Genomic DNA, 17,296 nt, shown 5'->3' with positions numbered 1-17,296 from the left:
TGAAAACCAAATGTCTTTATAATTTGTGCTAAATTTAAAACCAGATCTGCCCCAGTTTGTTCAAAGTATCCAAATTGAGCTGATTCAATTTGAGGCTGCTCCATGACAGGCAGTATAAACTAGAAAAAAAGATTTTATTTTTGATGCATCTTGAATTCTTCTGTCTTCAATTGTAATGTTTAGCTGTTGTTTATTATTCAGTTACAATGTTACATTTGACAAATTAAGCACACAATGTGTTGACTAACTTTTAGAGTTAACTTCTAAGACAACAGGAACAAGCCTCAATGTTTTTTGGAGCATTAAATTCACCCAGTTGAAATTTGTCAGTCTGTCTTCCAGGATTGCCAGGTGAATGTCAAACAGCATGAAAGTTAATTCAGTGCAGGTAAATCAAATCGCTGTGAGCAGGGATTGTACATGAAGAACCCATTTGTATCCCACCGAGTCTCTGCAATGTCAAGTACAGTGCACAGATTTACACAGGCCTGAACTATGGTAATGATGGGATAGCTACAGCCGGATGCCTGTATTATGATTTAAATCACTGTTTCTGGTGCCTTTGAGACTATGGCTGTGGCTACGGCTTTTCCTGGGTCACAGGTTGCAACCAAGGGTACATTATTTTGACCGAGGGAGATAAAAGGCAGTTGAGTGGAAGAGATGGCGAGGAAAGTCAGGTGCCCCTAGGGTCTGCAGTAAAGGCAGTGGAATAAAGGTAATATGTTGGTAAAGGCCCTATGGATCCTACCTTGTGTTTTACTTAAGACCGGCTACAGTGCTTTTAGTCAATGATATTGATTAGTTGATCTGATAAGTTGGCAGGTTCCCTGATGTGTTAAATTTCCTTTTTTCACATGGCTGTAAGTGTGGAAGGAGTGTGAGCAGCAAAAGCATCGGGTCTCAGTGGACCCCGACTCTTAGGCTGCCTGCGATCAGATTCCGCAGAGCACGCCAATTCCAATCACTCACACACCAATTATTTTTAAAGTCTAAAGCATGTCTGCGGGTAGTTTTCAATATGTAAATAATGCAGAAGAAATGTTTGTGCTTTTGAAAGTAAACCTCTGATGGTATTACAGTAAACAAAATGGCTTCATTTCTGAAGTACTGGTGTTGCTTTAATCCTAATGACATGTCTTCTGTCCTTAAAACACACGCAGACTAATTGCAGTGCAGACAGGACAAATCTTTGTAATCCTTGCTGTCATTTCAACTAAGTCCAAACCCATTTATACTAACCTTTGCTGACAGAGTCACATGATGTACATAATTTCTAGTAATTTACCAGCAGTAGCTCTAACCTTTCCTCATCAAATATTCATAAAGGCATGATTCTCAATGATTTTCTGTCTCTTTCTATATTTACAGCTTGTTGTCTTCTTCCTTCTACTGTAATTTGGACACATTGAAGTCGGTTGGAATTAAACTGAACTTGGTTCAGCATCTGTGCTAGACAGGAGCAACAATAGTGATAAACTTTTTAAAAAACATTTCTTGCTCTAAGTATGCAGGCCATACTTTATCAGTTTTCCTTTTTGCATTCTCTGTTATGTGTTCAGTGAAACCATGTTATCTTAAACCATATTTGTTTTGCACTTTTAATTTGTAAGGTCAGTAGTTAGAAGGAGAGATAAGAAAATGACTAGGTAGAACACCTTTTGGTGCTAGATTGTTTAACCAGTATTTGCTAAAAGTATGAACATTGTTTAAGAACTGTATTGTAAAGTGGTCTGTGCTAGATTAGAATAAAAAAAACAGTAGAGGAAGATGCTGCGTACCACATCGTCCAGGTGTTGATGCCAGCCCTTTTACACTAATTTTCTGGTGGTTTTTGCTGTACCCTTTAATATTTTTCTTCATCTTTAAAGCCCTTGTCCCCAGTAAAAATGTACTCTTCTTTCCACCTGGTTTGGGCCCCAACTTTGTAGTATAAGGGTATCTGGCATAGCAAGGGTTAGTGTGGGACTGGGAAACAATACAACCCACAGTGTGATATAAAGGGACACATGATCTGAGACTAGGGTCGGCTGTGGACTAGACAGAGACTTGTGTAGAAGCAAGCATTGAGTTAGCTCATAGCTTGTGCATATGTAATGTGAAAGTATAATATTTTTTATAATATTTTTCTGGTTTATTGTGAAGAAGGTTTATGGGTGTAAGTATAGGTGGTTCTGACTGTGTGATTTAATTACATTTGGAGTCAAATAGACTGCAAGCTTGAAATCATCAAAAGAAGCTAGGTGTAGAAAAGTGCTTGACATGCTAATGAGTAAACATGGATGCTGGCCTAGCATGTAAGGTGTGAAAGGAATTTGTATTGTTTAGATAAATGAAGAGATTATTGGATTGCAAAGGGATGTTAGCCTGTTTACAACTAGCCAGATAAGCAAGGCTAAGGAGTGTGTTTATTTTTCCCAAAGGTTACTGACAATATTGGTAACATGAAAGATACAGTTTCAAAGACGTATGGAACAATAGAATTTGCATATTAAAGAGAGAGAAACATATATAAAGGAGAATGAAAGGCTATGTGAGGAGAGGATCATGTAAGATCTAACAGGTGTGTGTGCCTTCAAGAAGTCCTCAGCCATTTGTGCATAAATCTGCTGTGTAAAGTGACTGAAGTTGGGAAACCCATTTGGAATTCCACTGTCAAGTGGGTATTGTGTTAACTTGCTGGTTTTGTTTTAAATCTAAAACCTGTTGCCTTAAAGTGGGTGTATAACTAGGAGTCAGATCAATTAGGAATTTTAGGATTTGTTATAGTAGTAAATAATTAAAGTCTTATGTATGTGCTTGAAATCTTTTATTTTGTTGTTAAATATTTTTATTTATTTTTTAAATCTCTAAAGGCCTAAGGAGACTCATTACTTCTGAATCCAGTGCACACATCTTCTCATAATAAATACAAATTGCAAAACTGTTGTGGTAGCGCGACCACATTTCCCTTGTGGATTTGGTTCGCCTGGCACACATCATCTGCCACATCATTACAGTCCATAGTTATGGGTTAAAAATAAACATTTAATGTTCAACCCTACAAGAATCTTTTCATGAGATCTATTGAATATAGAACATGGTGGCAGCAAATGGAAAAACTCAGAACCTCAGACAAGCTGGAGCAGAAATTCAAACGCTGGAAAACTAAAGGAAATGCCTCCTGACCTAATTAAAAGCACTTGAAGTGAAGACACAGAGGGAGAATGCCTGAAAGAAGCCCCTTTGCAGAATTGGATGCAGAAAGGCAGAAGAGAAAACTCCATTGTGCAGCTGAGGACTCCACAAGATCTTGTGGAGCTCCATTGTGAATTTTTTTTTTTTCATGGGATGTGGGCGTCACTGGCAAGGCCAGTATTTGTTGCCCATCCCTAATTGCCCTGAACCTAAGCATCTTGCAAGGCCATTTCAGATGGCAGTTAAGAGTCAACCACATTACTGTGGCTCTGGAGTCACATGTAGGCCAGACCAGGGAAGATGTCCTCCCCTAAAGGACATTAGAGAACCATGTGGGCTTTAACAACAATCAATGATAGTTTTATGGTCACCATTACTGAGATTAGCTTCATATTCCAGATTTTATTAATTGAATTTAAATTCCACCAGCTGCCATGGTGGGAGTTGAACCCATGTACCCAGAGAATTAGACTGGACCTCTGAATTACCATCCAGTGATATTAACACTATGCCATCACCGCTCCACATATTGCAGAGTCCACCACATGCCCGTAGAGTGCAGAGTTAAAGGACCTAGCAGGGATGGGCAAAAAATTCAGTTCTAGTTTAAAAAGCTTCGGTGCTCTAAAAAAGTTGGAGCAGCCTGTTTCTGAAAGCACCGCAGCCAGCTGGGTTCAGAATAGGCACCATACCACTTGGCAGCCCAGCTCATTGTCAGGAAAAAAAAAACGGAAAACAGAAGGTTTAACAACCTCAGTCAAAGCTGGAAATTGATTGTAAAATGGCTTAAAGTCCCCTGATATCACAGGAAGGCCTCAAATCGTTGATTTAACAAATTGCGGCAAAAAGCTAAACCCCAAAGAGGTCGGGACCGCCACTGTCATGGGAGCCCATCAGAACAGAACTGGTGTGAGAAATCTCTTTGAAAAACGGTCACTGCAGTGCCATCTTTAAAACCTGCACAGCATTTAAAGCTGTAGTCACCTGGACATCAAAGCAACATGGACATTAAAGCAACAATGGACAATAAATCGACCTAACCAGACCAATTTGGACTGATCCAAGGGCCAGACCAAACACAAAGTTGGGGACTTTGGAGGAAAATATTCTTAAGATACATGATAGCTTCAGGATTAGATAAAAAGAGAGAAGCTGAACAAGTCAATACACAACTTTCTTCAGTAGGTCCGATAGCTGTGATATTATTGTAAGGCAAGGAATAATTAAATCCTCAGCTAAATTTGATGAAGTTGTAAAATTGTTCAATACATATTTTAATCAAAGAAGCACCAAAATTTTATAGACAACGAAATTCTACAAATGTGTCCAACAGCCTGCAGATAGGGTTGACTCTTTTATAAGTGAATTATACATTTTGGCTGAAGACTGTGACTATGGTAACCTTAAGTCAGAACTCATAAGGGACAGAATTGTTGTTGGAATGGCTGACAATGCGCTTTCAGATATACTACAGGCCAAGGAAGACCTGACTCTAGAAAAGGCCATCCAAGTAGTCAGACAGTCTGAAATCCACCAAGAGCACTGATCCATTCGATGTGGCCAAAGCAAGCCATGGTACAGAGCAACCCCAACTGCCCAGCTAGTAAAGCAACAAAGCAGCAGAGAAACTCCAGGCCAAGGAAGACAAACCCAAGCCAACAACTAGAGGGTGGGTGACCATGTCAGTGCTGTGGAGCCAAACAACCTCACAGATGGGGGCAATGTCCAGCAACCTCAGTGCATTGTTTCAACTTCAACCACCTGGGACACTTCAGAAAGCTATGAAAAGCTAAGATACCCAGATGGGTGGAGGATCCCAAGCCAACCCATGAGATTGATGCACCACACCAAGAAGAGAGCCAACTGTGCTTCTTGGGTGAGGTCAAAGATCCTGGATTCTCTTTTTGAAATATGTATATCTCAGTTAACAATCACCTCATCAACTTCAAATTGGACACAGGAGCCAGTGTTGCAGTCCTCTCAGAAAAGGAACCATTGTTGAGAGACCTCTGGCTACAAACAACAGACACACCACACTATAGGCCTGGAGCAACCCAACTTCCTTTCATAGGCCTCAAACCACTAAGGTATGACGACAAGCAGATATTCAAAGTCATGGATGGCATCTGAGACCAATCCTTTTCTCTCTTGAGCAGAGACGCCTGTGTTGCCCTTAACCTTCTTAAAATGGCAGAAGATGTCAAGACAACTCTGTAGTCAACTACATGGAACTCCAGGTTCCCAAGAGAACCACCAGTAAAGAGACTCTCGACTGGGAATTAAGCTCTGAATTGTCTTCACTCTTCGCAGAACTGGTTTGTCCAATTTCTTTGCAGGCAGCAGAAGCTTCTCTTTGGTCAGACCAGCTAAACCTTCAGATAATCACCACTGTACCTCAATTGGAAGGCACACAGGGAAATAACTAGCTACAGAAGAATGACCCCCAACCCCAGGTTCCAAAGGTTGCTGTCACATTACCTGTAAACACAATGTCACAGACACTGCAACCTCCAGCCAATGCGCAAAGCTGAAAGATGATGCTGGAGCAAGGAACTAGCAACCATCAGCTCACTGGAGCACACCTCAGTGAGGCATGGAGACACAGTGTTGCAACAAAAGCCAAACTGCAAGGTGAGCCCACAGATGAGAAACATCCAAATGACAGGGAGAGACACCTTTACCTTCCACAAATATCATGGCAGACCACACGGAAAAAGCAAAACTATGTTCATACCATAAATGAATGGAGTGAACAGTCTCACAGGAAGAATGGGATAAGCTGGTGGTCCCTGAGCAGAGCAGATGGGGAGTTGACAAAGAGAAGTTCAACTCCAAGGAGCAGAAAAAGCATATCAGAAGAAGACAACCAAGTGCCAGAAACACTGACTACAACCAAACTTCAAATCAACAAACTTTGCAGCCTTAAGTCCAAGGGGCACAGATCTGAGCATGCCTGGCATACAACTGGCTTAGCCATCCATCACTATGGCCAGGATATTTTGGATGGTGGGGATTCCCAGCCTACCACCTGAAGAGTCGGTGGAGAATGCATCGCCACTGCAACTGGCTGCCCCGCAGACATTTAACACTCTTTAAGTGGCTGGAGATGGGCCTTCTGCCCCTCACTCAAGAGGAAGTCCCACCTCAGAGAGCTGCCAGACAATCAGGTTGGCCAACAACTCTCTGGTCCCTGCAGCGCCAGGAGCTGCAGTGGTCAGGACTGGGTTTGCAAGCATTCCTCAATAAGTCCAGGCAGAGACTCAAGAGTCCAGGACCAGTTAAATGTGGGGCACTCAGGGAAGGGAGGGAAGTTAAGGGCCTGGGGAGTGGGCAGAGGAGGGGTGAGGGTTTTGGTGAAAAAGCCAAGTGGGGTGAGAGAGGGCACTTGTGGAGGGCTGACTTTGTGGGGGGTGCCCAATAGTGAAAGGAGGCCGTCTGCTATTGAAAGGAGGCCATTGATCAAGGTACCCCCACCCAATGCCTCACAGGGTCACTTTCTGGGCTTCCCCCTGCTCCTGAACTCCTCCCACCGACCTGAAAATGGGGGCTGGATGGGAAGCAGTCCCTAAGTTAATTAATCGGCCACTAGGGCCTCAATTGGGGCAAGGGTGGGCCAGCCTAAGGAAGTTACTCCCAAAATGCTGTTGGGTAGACAGTTCCAGAATTTTGATTCAGCACTGATGCTGTGTGATTTAGAGAGGAACTTGCAGGTAGCCATGCTCCCATGCACCTGTTGCCCTTATCCTTGTGCCAGAGGTTTTGGGAGAACCTGTGAAACAAACTTTGACAATTTGTTGCAGTGCATCTTATAGATGAGGTACACTGCAGCCACATTGTGTCCATGGTGAATGTTTAAGGCATTGGATCATCAGCTAGTTTTGAAATTGTGGCACCTATTCTCAGGTCCAAATTACTTTACCTACTAAGAACAAAACTAGACCCAGCACTAACCTCTGGAATATACCAGTTCTGACTCTTCTCCATACTGAGCAATGGCTATTTATCACAACTCCTGTTTCCGGCTCATCAAGCCACTTTCTATCCCTGAACCTACATACCATCTAACACCACGTGCTGAAGTTTTTCTAACAAGCATCAATTACATTTGTCAAACACATCTTTTATTTAACAAACTTTCCAAACCCATAACCCCTACCATCTAGAAGGACAAGGGCAGCAGATAGATGGAAACACCACCACCTGGAAGTTCCCCTCCAAGCCACTCACCATCCTGACTTGGAAATATATCGCCGTTCCTTCACTGTCGCTGGGTCAAAATCCTGGAACTCCCTTCCTAACAGCACTGTGGGTGTACCTACACCACATGGACTGCCGCAGTTCAAGGAGGCAGCTTACCACCACCTTCTCAAGGGCAACTAGGGATGGGCAATAAATGCTGGCTCGGCCAGTGAAGCCCACATCCCGTGAATGGTTTCCTTGCTAAACCAGGTATTTCCAAATGCTCATTAATTTTGCCTTGAATTATGGATTCCAAGGATTTTCCTGAAACTGGTCCATCATTACCCAGTCCATCATAACCTAACTGGTCCATCATTACCCAGTCAATCCTTTCCTCCCTTCTTGAACATGGGGGTTACATTGGCTACACTTCAATCCCATGGCATAATTTGAATATTTTGCACAAATTGAAAAATTATGGCTATATCCTGTGCTATCTTCTCCCTGACATCATTCAACAATCCAGAGTATCATGCCTGCTGACTATTCCACCTTAAATTCTGACAATTTTTCTGGACCAGTTCATTTCCTACAGCATTCCATATCATTCTCTCACTTTCCACCATAATTTTAAAACATGTTTAAAATATTTAATATCTACACAATATTCATCCATCACAATTAAACTAACCCTCCTTCATCTCTGTGCCGTTTTATTCTCTTTTAAACAATTCCTTTATTTTTAAATGCTTAAAAACTCTTACCATTTCCTTTTATATTATCTGCTAACTCGCTATCTCTTAAATCTCCTTTGTCTCTATAATGCTCCAAGAACTCTGCGCTCTTACAATGCTTGGTCACTTACACACCATCCACTCCCTTCATTGATCATTGATGAATTTCCCTTCACCTGTTTAGCCCCTCAGATTTCTGACCCAAACCTCTACATCTTTCTCTCCTTCTTTAAGACCCTCCTTAAAATGTACTTCTTAGCTAAGTTTTTAGTCACTCCTCCTAAGATTTCCTTCTTTGGCTCGCTATCATTTGTTGCTGACTATTGTGTGAAGCCTCTTGAATGTTTTTCTACACTAAATGCACTATACTAATGCAAGTATTTTCTCATATTTTCTTTTTGTCCTTTACAGCGTCTCTTTTCGTTCCTGCTACACCTTCTGCATTCATCATGAATTTCTTTAGGATTGTTAGCCCCCCCTTTTAAGTTTCAATTTAGTTTCAATCTTTCTACCTATCCACAGAACTTAGTTCTTTGGTGCACTCCCTCTTAACCTGATAGGAATATAATCATTTTTTTTCTAGATTCATATCATAATCGAATATTTCCTACTTCTGATTTCTTGTTGTTTATTAATTTTCTTCCCAATTAATTTGATCCAGAACCCTTCTTATCTCACTGAACTCTGATTTTAGCTGTCCAGCATCCTTATTTGTGACTCCCCATTATCCTTTTCTATTCAAGTGATTCCTCATAAAAGAATCCTGTCATCCTCCTTACCATCTTAGGAAGTCTACTTTCAGTCAGTGGCTCTAACTTGTATAAACAATCATGACCAAAATGACACTTTATTTTTGTCATTTATTTCTTAAGAGCACCTTGTGATTCACCATTTTGGCAATGTTGATACTTAATGCCAGTTGATATTTATGTCCATAGCATATGTTAGATTACTTTGGTTTCTCCCTACTGATATTGTCAGAGTTTAACTGCTAGATTTAAATGATCACATGGCTCAAGAGAGGTACTGTCAAAGGTTACAGTTGATGATGTATCCCTTAAGTATGCCTAACTTATTATTGCTAACTTTACACCATAAGAGAATTCTAAGGGGAGAATTTTCACAGTGTGCGGGAGGGGACCCAGCACGCTGAAGCTCAAAATAATGCGCGGTGATGTCGGCCGCGCATCCTGACGTCACCATGCATCATTCCAATCTTTCATTCGGTGGGCACACACCGGAGGCAGCTGCGCACCCCCCGAACTGTCAAAGGCCTGTTAAGGCCATTCGGAGACTAATTTAGGTAGTTGATAGGCTGCCCAGTTGGTGGGCAGGTGAAGAATTCAAGCGTTTTTCAGGAAGCCTCATTCACAGGCGGGATGAGGTTTTCTGATGGTTTTATTAAACAAATAAATATTTTTCACACAATTCATAAACACGTCCTAGCTCATGTGACACTGTCACATGAGGGGACATGTCTAAATAATTTTATTCTTGCTTTATTTAAAACTTTCAATTTGAACTTAATTTCCCTGAGGCAGCAGGGGAAATTTCTGCGCTCTTTCGCCTGCGTGTGTGACTCTCCCTCCTCTCCCCACCCCCCCCCCACCCCCCCCAACCCGCACAGGTAGCGCTGAACGCTACTGGTTGTGCATCATTCTGGGCGGGCCTTAATTGGCCCACCCACATAAAATGACGGCCCACAGCCAATCACTGGCGGCGATTAGCTCTGTGCCCACACCCAACCAGCCTGTCTGACAGGGAGAAAACTCTCCCGTAAGATTCTAGTGCTATCATTTGAAAGAATGAGGGCAACTAAATTGTTCACTGTCCCTGTTGGCTTAAACCCAGAGAAGAGTAAATGACTTAAAATGGCAAATGGTTGAATAAAGACTATTTAAAGTCGGTTCAGCAGTGATCAATTGAAATAAAAAAAATCACCCGGCACATGCTTATTCTTTGGAGAATTCAATAACATTTATGAGATTAGATTGTGAAAAATACTCTGGTAAACTGATTTATAGATAATAAACTAAGGCAAGTGCTTTTGCCTAGGGTAAATTCTTGTCAGGGTGTTCTACTTTTCGTTGCTAGACAAGATGAACTTATGCTCATTTATTAACTTCCAGCACAATAAGTGCAGAAGATTAGATAGGAGTGAATTTACCATTATGGATTTTCAGGTTAAAAGGGCTTGAGAAGGAACATCAAAATATAAAGCTTCTTGGCTGCTGTATGCTTCATTTTTCAAATAACCAGCTCCATAGAAGATGCAGCTGTTTTTTTTCTAATAAATAAAATTTTATTTCATTTTTTACCTTGAACCACAGTCCACAAATAGCAACATTAACCCATATAAACATAAGCTGCTGTTCAGCCCAATTATGCTTAACAGCATTTTGTTGCAAATAACATTTTATCTATTTTGGAAAATAGGAGAAGCTATGGTGGTCCTAAGTAGGATTTCTTTGTGTAGGTTTCTGCCTATTGGAAGACAGGTCACCTCGTGGATAAGAAGAATGGATGTAGATGTGAAACAATCTATCAAAGGTACTAAAGCCTGAGTCTGATTAGGATGAGCTAGTTTTACAATCCATTTACACTGTAGATATGTTGAGAAATAACAAACCATTCCTAACTACGAAAGGTAGGAGGGACAGTGCCTAAGAAATGAATGTCAGTTGTTGAGCAGATGAATGATGATTTTGTTTAGAAAAATACAAATAAATTTGCATTTGTCACTATTATGATTTTGTGCAGTAACCATAAAGGGCAAATGGTACAAATATTATAAAGATTGAGCTTCAAAATCATTGTCTGTTTCAAAAAATTCTGTTTTAACTGAAAAAATCTCTGTAAATTCTAATGATTGCCAAATTTATTTGCAAATGAGTTTTGGGCATATACGTGAACATATTAATTATAGGAGTACATTTGAAAGGCAAACTGGAATTCAGTATGCATTTATTAACAATCACTCTATGTATAGCACTCTATAATGGTTGCTCTCGTGCAGAACAAACCTTGCTAACCCTGCCTGCCTTGTCCTAGTCCTTTTTGCTTGCTTTCTTCATAGCGTTAGTGCTGATTCATTCTTAAAAATAATCTCCTGTTACCAGGACCCCACCACTAGTTAAATTAGGTGGAAATCTTTCATGAGTAAGCTTAACTGGTAGAGTGTTTGACTATGGAGTACATCAGAGTAGAACCCAGTCCTGATCTCACATGAATCTGAGCTCACCCTGGGCCCAATTTTAACTCTGTGCAAGTGGATGAGTTTTGAGTGCCTGCATATGCTCAATGCATCCACGGGCATTCCCAGCAATGAAGCAAGAACTGTGGTTGATTTTTCCCTCACCTGTACCATGGAAGCTAAGGCTATTTTTAGGTCCCATTGCTGCCACATCAGAAGTCTATTAATTCAACATCAACCAAGGCTACAGTCTGAGAGCTTCTATTCTGTACAGCTCAGTAGCATATTTATCCATTGAGGATTAGGAGCTACAAAATCTATTGTAAACAAGTGGCCTTGGGTATCAGACTGATAGTTGAATATGGCCTACAGAGTTTAATGGTGGTTCCTCGGCTAAAGTTATAAGGACAATTTTCAGCTTAACTTTCCCACTTTCAGTTTATACATGATGGATTTAATTAAAGTTGTGAGTCTGCTGCTCCATCCATTAAAGATAACTGTTGCCAGCCTTTTCTTCACTGCTACTGCTTCTCAAGTTGGTTTAAGAACATCTTCACGCAGAAGTGATATTCCTATTGTCATTTTTGTCAAATACTAGTTGGATTTATGTCTTCTGTCACTTCTTCTCCTGTTTGCTCTTTGCGTAATGTGGTGTATTATTGGGTTTAACAGAAACTTCCAGTTTAAACATCTCTGAAACAATTTTGCAACCTGATCCCACAATAATGTGATGTCCATTGTAGGACTCTTAACCAGAGGGTCTCACTGCCCTCTAAGGCCCTCACCCGTGCATGGTATCAACGACACAAAGCAAACTACGGACACAATTTCCACTTTATGTGGAAAGCCTTTATTAATCCACTAAGTAATAGCATATACTTCCAGCACCAGTTGCTTAGTAAGACCCACGTGCAGGAGCTCGTCCCCATATGGTCAGCATGCTGAATGAATTCCATCATATGACATCTAGTCACTAACCAAATCACACTTCCTGGTTGCAGCACACCAATGTCCTTGGGAGCTGTGGCTTTATACCCCTTTCTGACCCTGGTCTCTTAGCATATAAGGTAATGTCTAAAATTGAGTCGTCTGATTGGATTATCAATTCCAACCTCGCCATGCAAAGACAACCTGCATGTGGTCATTACCTACTCTGCACAGGAGGTGTCTCCAGGTACCTGCCAGCAATGGATGTGATTTCTGTGTCTTTGTAAGGCAAGAAGAAAGCCATTCACACATACCTGGGAGGCCATTGACCAGGTCACTTTCTGTAATCAGGATGTCTGGTGGTTAGCTACCGCACCAGTGACATGTCTGGGTCTGTGTGTGTATATATCCTTGTCCAGTATTACGTTTGCATCGAGGACATAGGTCATACAACAATAAATGACTGTACAACAACCAGTACGTGAGATATAATTCACACCCAAGGATGTATTTCAAGGCTAAGACCAAGGTCCCTGGTATTTCTACCTTAATTTCCCTGTTCTTTTATTGAAGGGTATAAAAATGTATGTTAGAAGTGTTAATCCTCTGTAATAGTTCTATAAGATGTTCGGGCAACGGGAGTAAGTCATACCCAAAATGGGCAACACACTCATGTAGCTGTCCTTTCAAGTCATCATTTGCAGTAATATTCACCTGTCTATGAGCATAAACTTTCAATAATGCCCATGCACCCAGTCTAACAGGTTGAGCTGAGGTAAAACAAAAAGTCCCGTCTGGAATAGGACAGATCAGGTCCCCATACTGGTATTCCTGGTGTGTGGTTGTGACACAATATTCCCCCTTTCCTTTGTATGTCTCATGTGCAGGGAACTCTGATCCCCGGGTCACCATGATCGTGCAGTTGGGCCCTTCCTGATCCCAAGTGAACCCACAGGTTGATACTGTATTTTCAGTTACATCATTTGAGCAAACAAAAGTATCCCCTCTCTGAGCGCACCCAGCCAAATCCGGGGCTACCCAAGTGATTCCGTCCATGTGTGCCACGGTACCTTGCGTGTTGGTCATAACATGACACATGGCCCTGACTTGCTCCCCAGTGTTTTATACTGTAAAAAGAGGATTAGGTTTCCCCCCTTCCTTTTGAAGAGGATAGTATAGAACCAATCCTAGCTTGCCTATGCTAAGATGGCACTCATGTTTCACCGGGTATACCTGCACGAGTCCCCTGATTTTACAGATATCAGTGGTAAGTTGATAAGTGGACGTAGCCCTGAGATGTTTATCAGTGACCCAGGAAGGCAATCTCCCTTCCACAATCCTTTGGAAGTTTTCATGGGTCTGTTCCACAAATCAAGAACCATACGTTGTGCAAGCATCATTTTTCACAGCTTCCACAGAGGCATTTTTATCCTCTTTTAGAATTTTATTCATGCGGTGGGCATGCCTTTCCAAGTCCTCCGCCACATCTTGCAAATGAACAGCCATAATTTGGCTTCCTCTAACTCACCCTGTTCCACATCATTCATGTCATTCAATGTCTTCCTTAACCTGCCTCTAACAGGTTTTACTGATTCATCTAAAGAGGTTAAATCTAAACTACTTACAGGTGATGTCCCAGTGTTAAATATGGTTGCCACGTCATTAATCGAGCTCCGTCATACCCGCCTGTATGAGTGAGATTTCGTTTGATTCCTTGAACCCTCATACAAACTAGCACGTTCATCCTCATTAATCGCAGTGCCAGTACGCTCCCAGAATTCCCGCAAAACTTGATGCAGCATTTGATTTTGTAATCCACGCGTTTGATGTTTGTACCACGGAGGTAACCCCATGTCCGCTAAATTAATCATTATTGGCACTACCTCGTGGTGCGCTTCATGATAAAGTACCATTCACATGAGAATGACACCCCAGTCCCAAAGTATGTCGAAGGCATCCTACAGTCTTTGGATTAATCTTGATCTTGTTAGCAAAGGGAGTGAGTTTCCTTGTGACCTTTAATGTTACAACTGGAACATTACCCCCTTTTCCTGGTGCACAGACCTGAGGGATCTATGTCTCCTCCTTAACAGGACAGTACCATGCAATACCAGGTGGATACACTCCTCCCATCCCAACAGTGGCAAAGACACCCCTTTCACAGCTGCCATTCACATACCATCCTGACTGAAGCTGGAGCCCGCCCCAAGCCTTGGGTCCTACACACATATCGGGCGGAATTGTCCCAGATTTGCACTAAGTGCGGGAGCAGGCAGGTAAAACGATATTTTACCTGCTGACCGCGATGGCAAGTTTTCACACTATCATCCCACCGCATTAGTTATGCATTCCCGGGAAACACGCCGTTTCCATGGCGAGTGGGCTCTCATTCACCCACCATGCCATCATCTTGCCACTTCAGCACGCCAGGCGCCATGTTTAAAGTCCACATCTCAGTGTTTCCAGCCCAAGACTACTGCAGGGAAGATGTCCACAAAAGGCAAAAAGACTGCAACCCCCAGGTTTAATGACGCATCATTGGAATGCCATTTGGACACCCTGGAGGCCCGCCATGATGCCCCCCCCCCCCCCCCCTCCAGTTCTGGCCGCAGGATGGGCAGCGCCATCACCAATTCAGCATGGCAGGCGGTGGCAGCGGTGGTCAATGCCAATGCTGCACAGAAGAGGTTGGCCATCCAAAGCAGGTAGAGCTTGAATGATCTCATCCGTGCAGCCAGGGTATGGTAAGTATCTCATCACTCTAAAATCATACACTCAAGGCAATCACACATTCACTGGCATCTCACTCACTGCCAGCTCAAGGGACATCACCACCCATTCTCTCATATATACCCTCACATGTCCATCTGGCCTCAACTCCTCAGCCCTCACCATCTTGAGGCCACTTGCTGATTTCCCACCATAATCATCAATGAATTCTCTGCAATACCCAGTGAGGTCCAAAAAGGATTGGAGGGCTGGCATTGATCCAGAGCAGTTAAGTGGTTTCCTGTCTCCCCTGGTCTATTTCTTGTTCCCCCTGGTCTGATTGTCAAGCCTAAAAATTGGACTTCCCTCTGTCCTATCTGTGCCTTCTTGGAGTTTATTTTAAAACCTGCTTTGCTTAACAAAACCAGTAGCTCTACAAGGACAAAAACAGAATTACCTGGAAAAACTCAGCAGGTCTGGCAGCATCGGCGGAGAAGAAAAGAGTTGACGTTTCGAGTCCTCATGACCCTTCGACAGAACTTGCAGCTCTACAAGGAGTTCCTTATGGTCCCCTTGAGTCTCAATGAAGAGACGTAAATCATCCACATATTGAATGAGGTGTCTCGGATGACTAAATCCTTTCAGGGCATCAGCCAATGCATTGGTGAAAGATGGAGGGGCTGTTATGGGACCCCTGGGGCAAACAGATCCCGTGGCCGTGAAAGTGACTGCAGTGCTCAATTTTTATGCCAGTGGCTTCTTCCAGGGTGCCACATGTGACCTGTGTGGGATTTCACAAGCCTCCACCCAGAAGTACATCCATGAGGTCACCGATGCCATCTTCACAAAAGCACAGAACTTTGTGCATTTCAAATGGGATCAGGCAAGCCAGGAAGCAAGAGTGCTCAGATTTGTGGCAATCTCTGGCTTTCCAAAGGTGCAGGGTGCCATCGACTGCACTCACGTGATGCTTAGATATCTGTGGCACAAGCAGTCCAGTATGTGAACCGCAAGGATTTCCACATGTTCCGTTGGTCTGTGACCACAACAAATGCATCATGCGGGTCTGCACACGATACCCCAGAAGCATCCACGACTCCTACATCTTCAGCAGATTTCAGATCCCTGACATCTTCCAGGGTCCACAAGGCTGCATTGTTGGCTCCATGGTGACAAGGGCTACCCACAAAGGAGGTGGCCTCAGACTGTAGCAGAGCAAGGTACAACGAGGCTCACGCCACAACCTGAACTTTGGTGGAGTACACAATTGGCATCTTAAAAATGAAGTACTGGTGCCTCGACAGGAACACTGCAGCCAGAGAGTGTCATGCATCATCGTAGCTTACAGCGCTACACAACCTGGCACTACAAAGGGTGGAGGATTTGGCTGAAGGGGAGATTGAAGAGCTGCACACCTCTTCCAATGAGGAGGACATCGAAGGGGATGAGGGTGATGAGATCCTGGAAAGCAAGGATGCTGACGATGAGGCCATCGCACTGACCAGAAGATGCAGGCACGCTCGGGAGACCCTCATAGCCGCAAGATTTGTGGATGATAATGACAAGATGCAGTGAGGACCGTCCTGACATCCACACATTGCATCTGTGAATGTTTAACACCTGTCTGGCTGATGGCAGTGCACATACCCTCTGTGAGCAGGCTCATGTCATGGAGGCACAATGGAGGCCCTAATAGTCGTAAGATTCCAGGAGGACGATGAAGACATGCAGTGAAGACACTCTATTGCATCTAATCATTGCATCTGTGAACGTCTGACTCCTGCCTAGCTGAGTGCAGCTTGCTTGCGCTCTGTGAATAGGGTCATAGCATGGAGATGCAGCAGTGATATTTTAACAGTACTGATCCTTAGGCAGCCTTCATCACCTGTCCCCTTCAGGACCACACTGTCACTGGACATGGGTACTGAGTTGTTGAGAGCACACAGAGAAAATCACGGAACTCTGTGACACCTGCCCTCGATATTCTGGCAGCAATGACAAGCCACATCGAGGTTCAGGAATCACTGGCATGTCAAGTGACTGTGAAGGTGGACAATAACTTTGTTCTGAAGGTTACACACTGCACAGGGAAGAGGCCCTGGACTGAAACACTTGCCTTCATCTTGTGCAGGAACCAAGGTTTCACATCTGAATGACATAAACCCTGCTCATCATAACAAGGCGCCATAGAGGAGGAGACATTGTTGGGAGTTTATTTACAATCGTGAACACTATGTACAAGTGATTAATAGCTGTGCCCACACTGTGCAACTACATCTTCTTAACCTTCCTAATCCTGCCATTATGTCTTGGTGTTCTCGCCATATCCTCAGTGGAGTTGGAAGCAGTCTGTTGACTGCTGCTCGCTGCCTGTGAT

General features: G+C 43.0%; 1 protein-coding gene across 4 annotated transcripts in view; it reads left to right on the top strand.

Moving 5' to 3' along the window:
- The window catches only part of fto (FTO alpha-ketoglutarate dependent dioxygenase), a 426,363-nt gene that overhangs the window by 329,978 nt on the left and 79,089 nt on the right, over positions 1 to 17,296 (top strand). Inside the window, exon 9 of one of the 4 annotated variants that reach the window (XM_041191082.1) lies at positions 10,567 to 10,640. The exons of the other annotated variants lie outside the window; for them this stretch is intronic. Coding sequence (XP_041047016.1) covers positions 10,567 to 10,640 — 74 coding nt within the window. The remainder of the gene's footprint in view (positions 1 to 10,566; positions 10,641 to 17,296) is intronic. 4 annotated transcript variants of the gene reach the window in all.

Source organism: Carcharodon carcharias, chromosome 7, assembly GCF_017639515.1.
Source record: "Carcharodon carcharias isolate sCarCar2 chromosome 7, sCarCar2.pri, whole genome shotgun sequence".
NCBI lineage: Eukaryota > Metazoa > Chordata > Chondrichthyes > Lamniformes > Lamnidae > Carcharodon > Carcharodon carcharias.
Note: the sequence above shows the minus strand (reverse complement) of the source record. Positions and strands in the feature narration are given on the sequence as shown.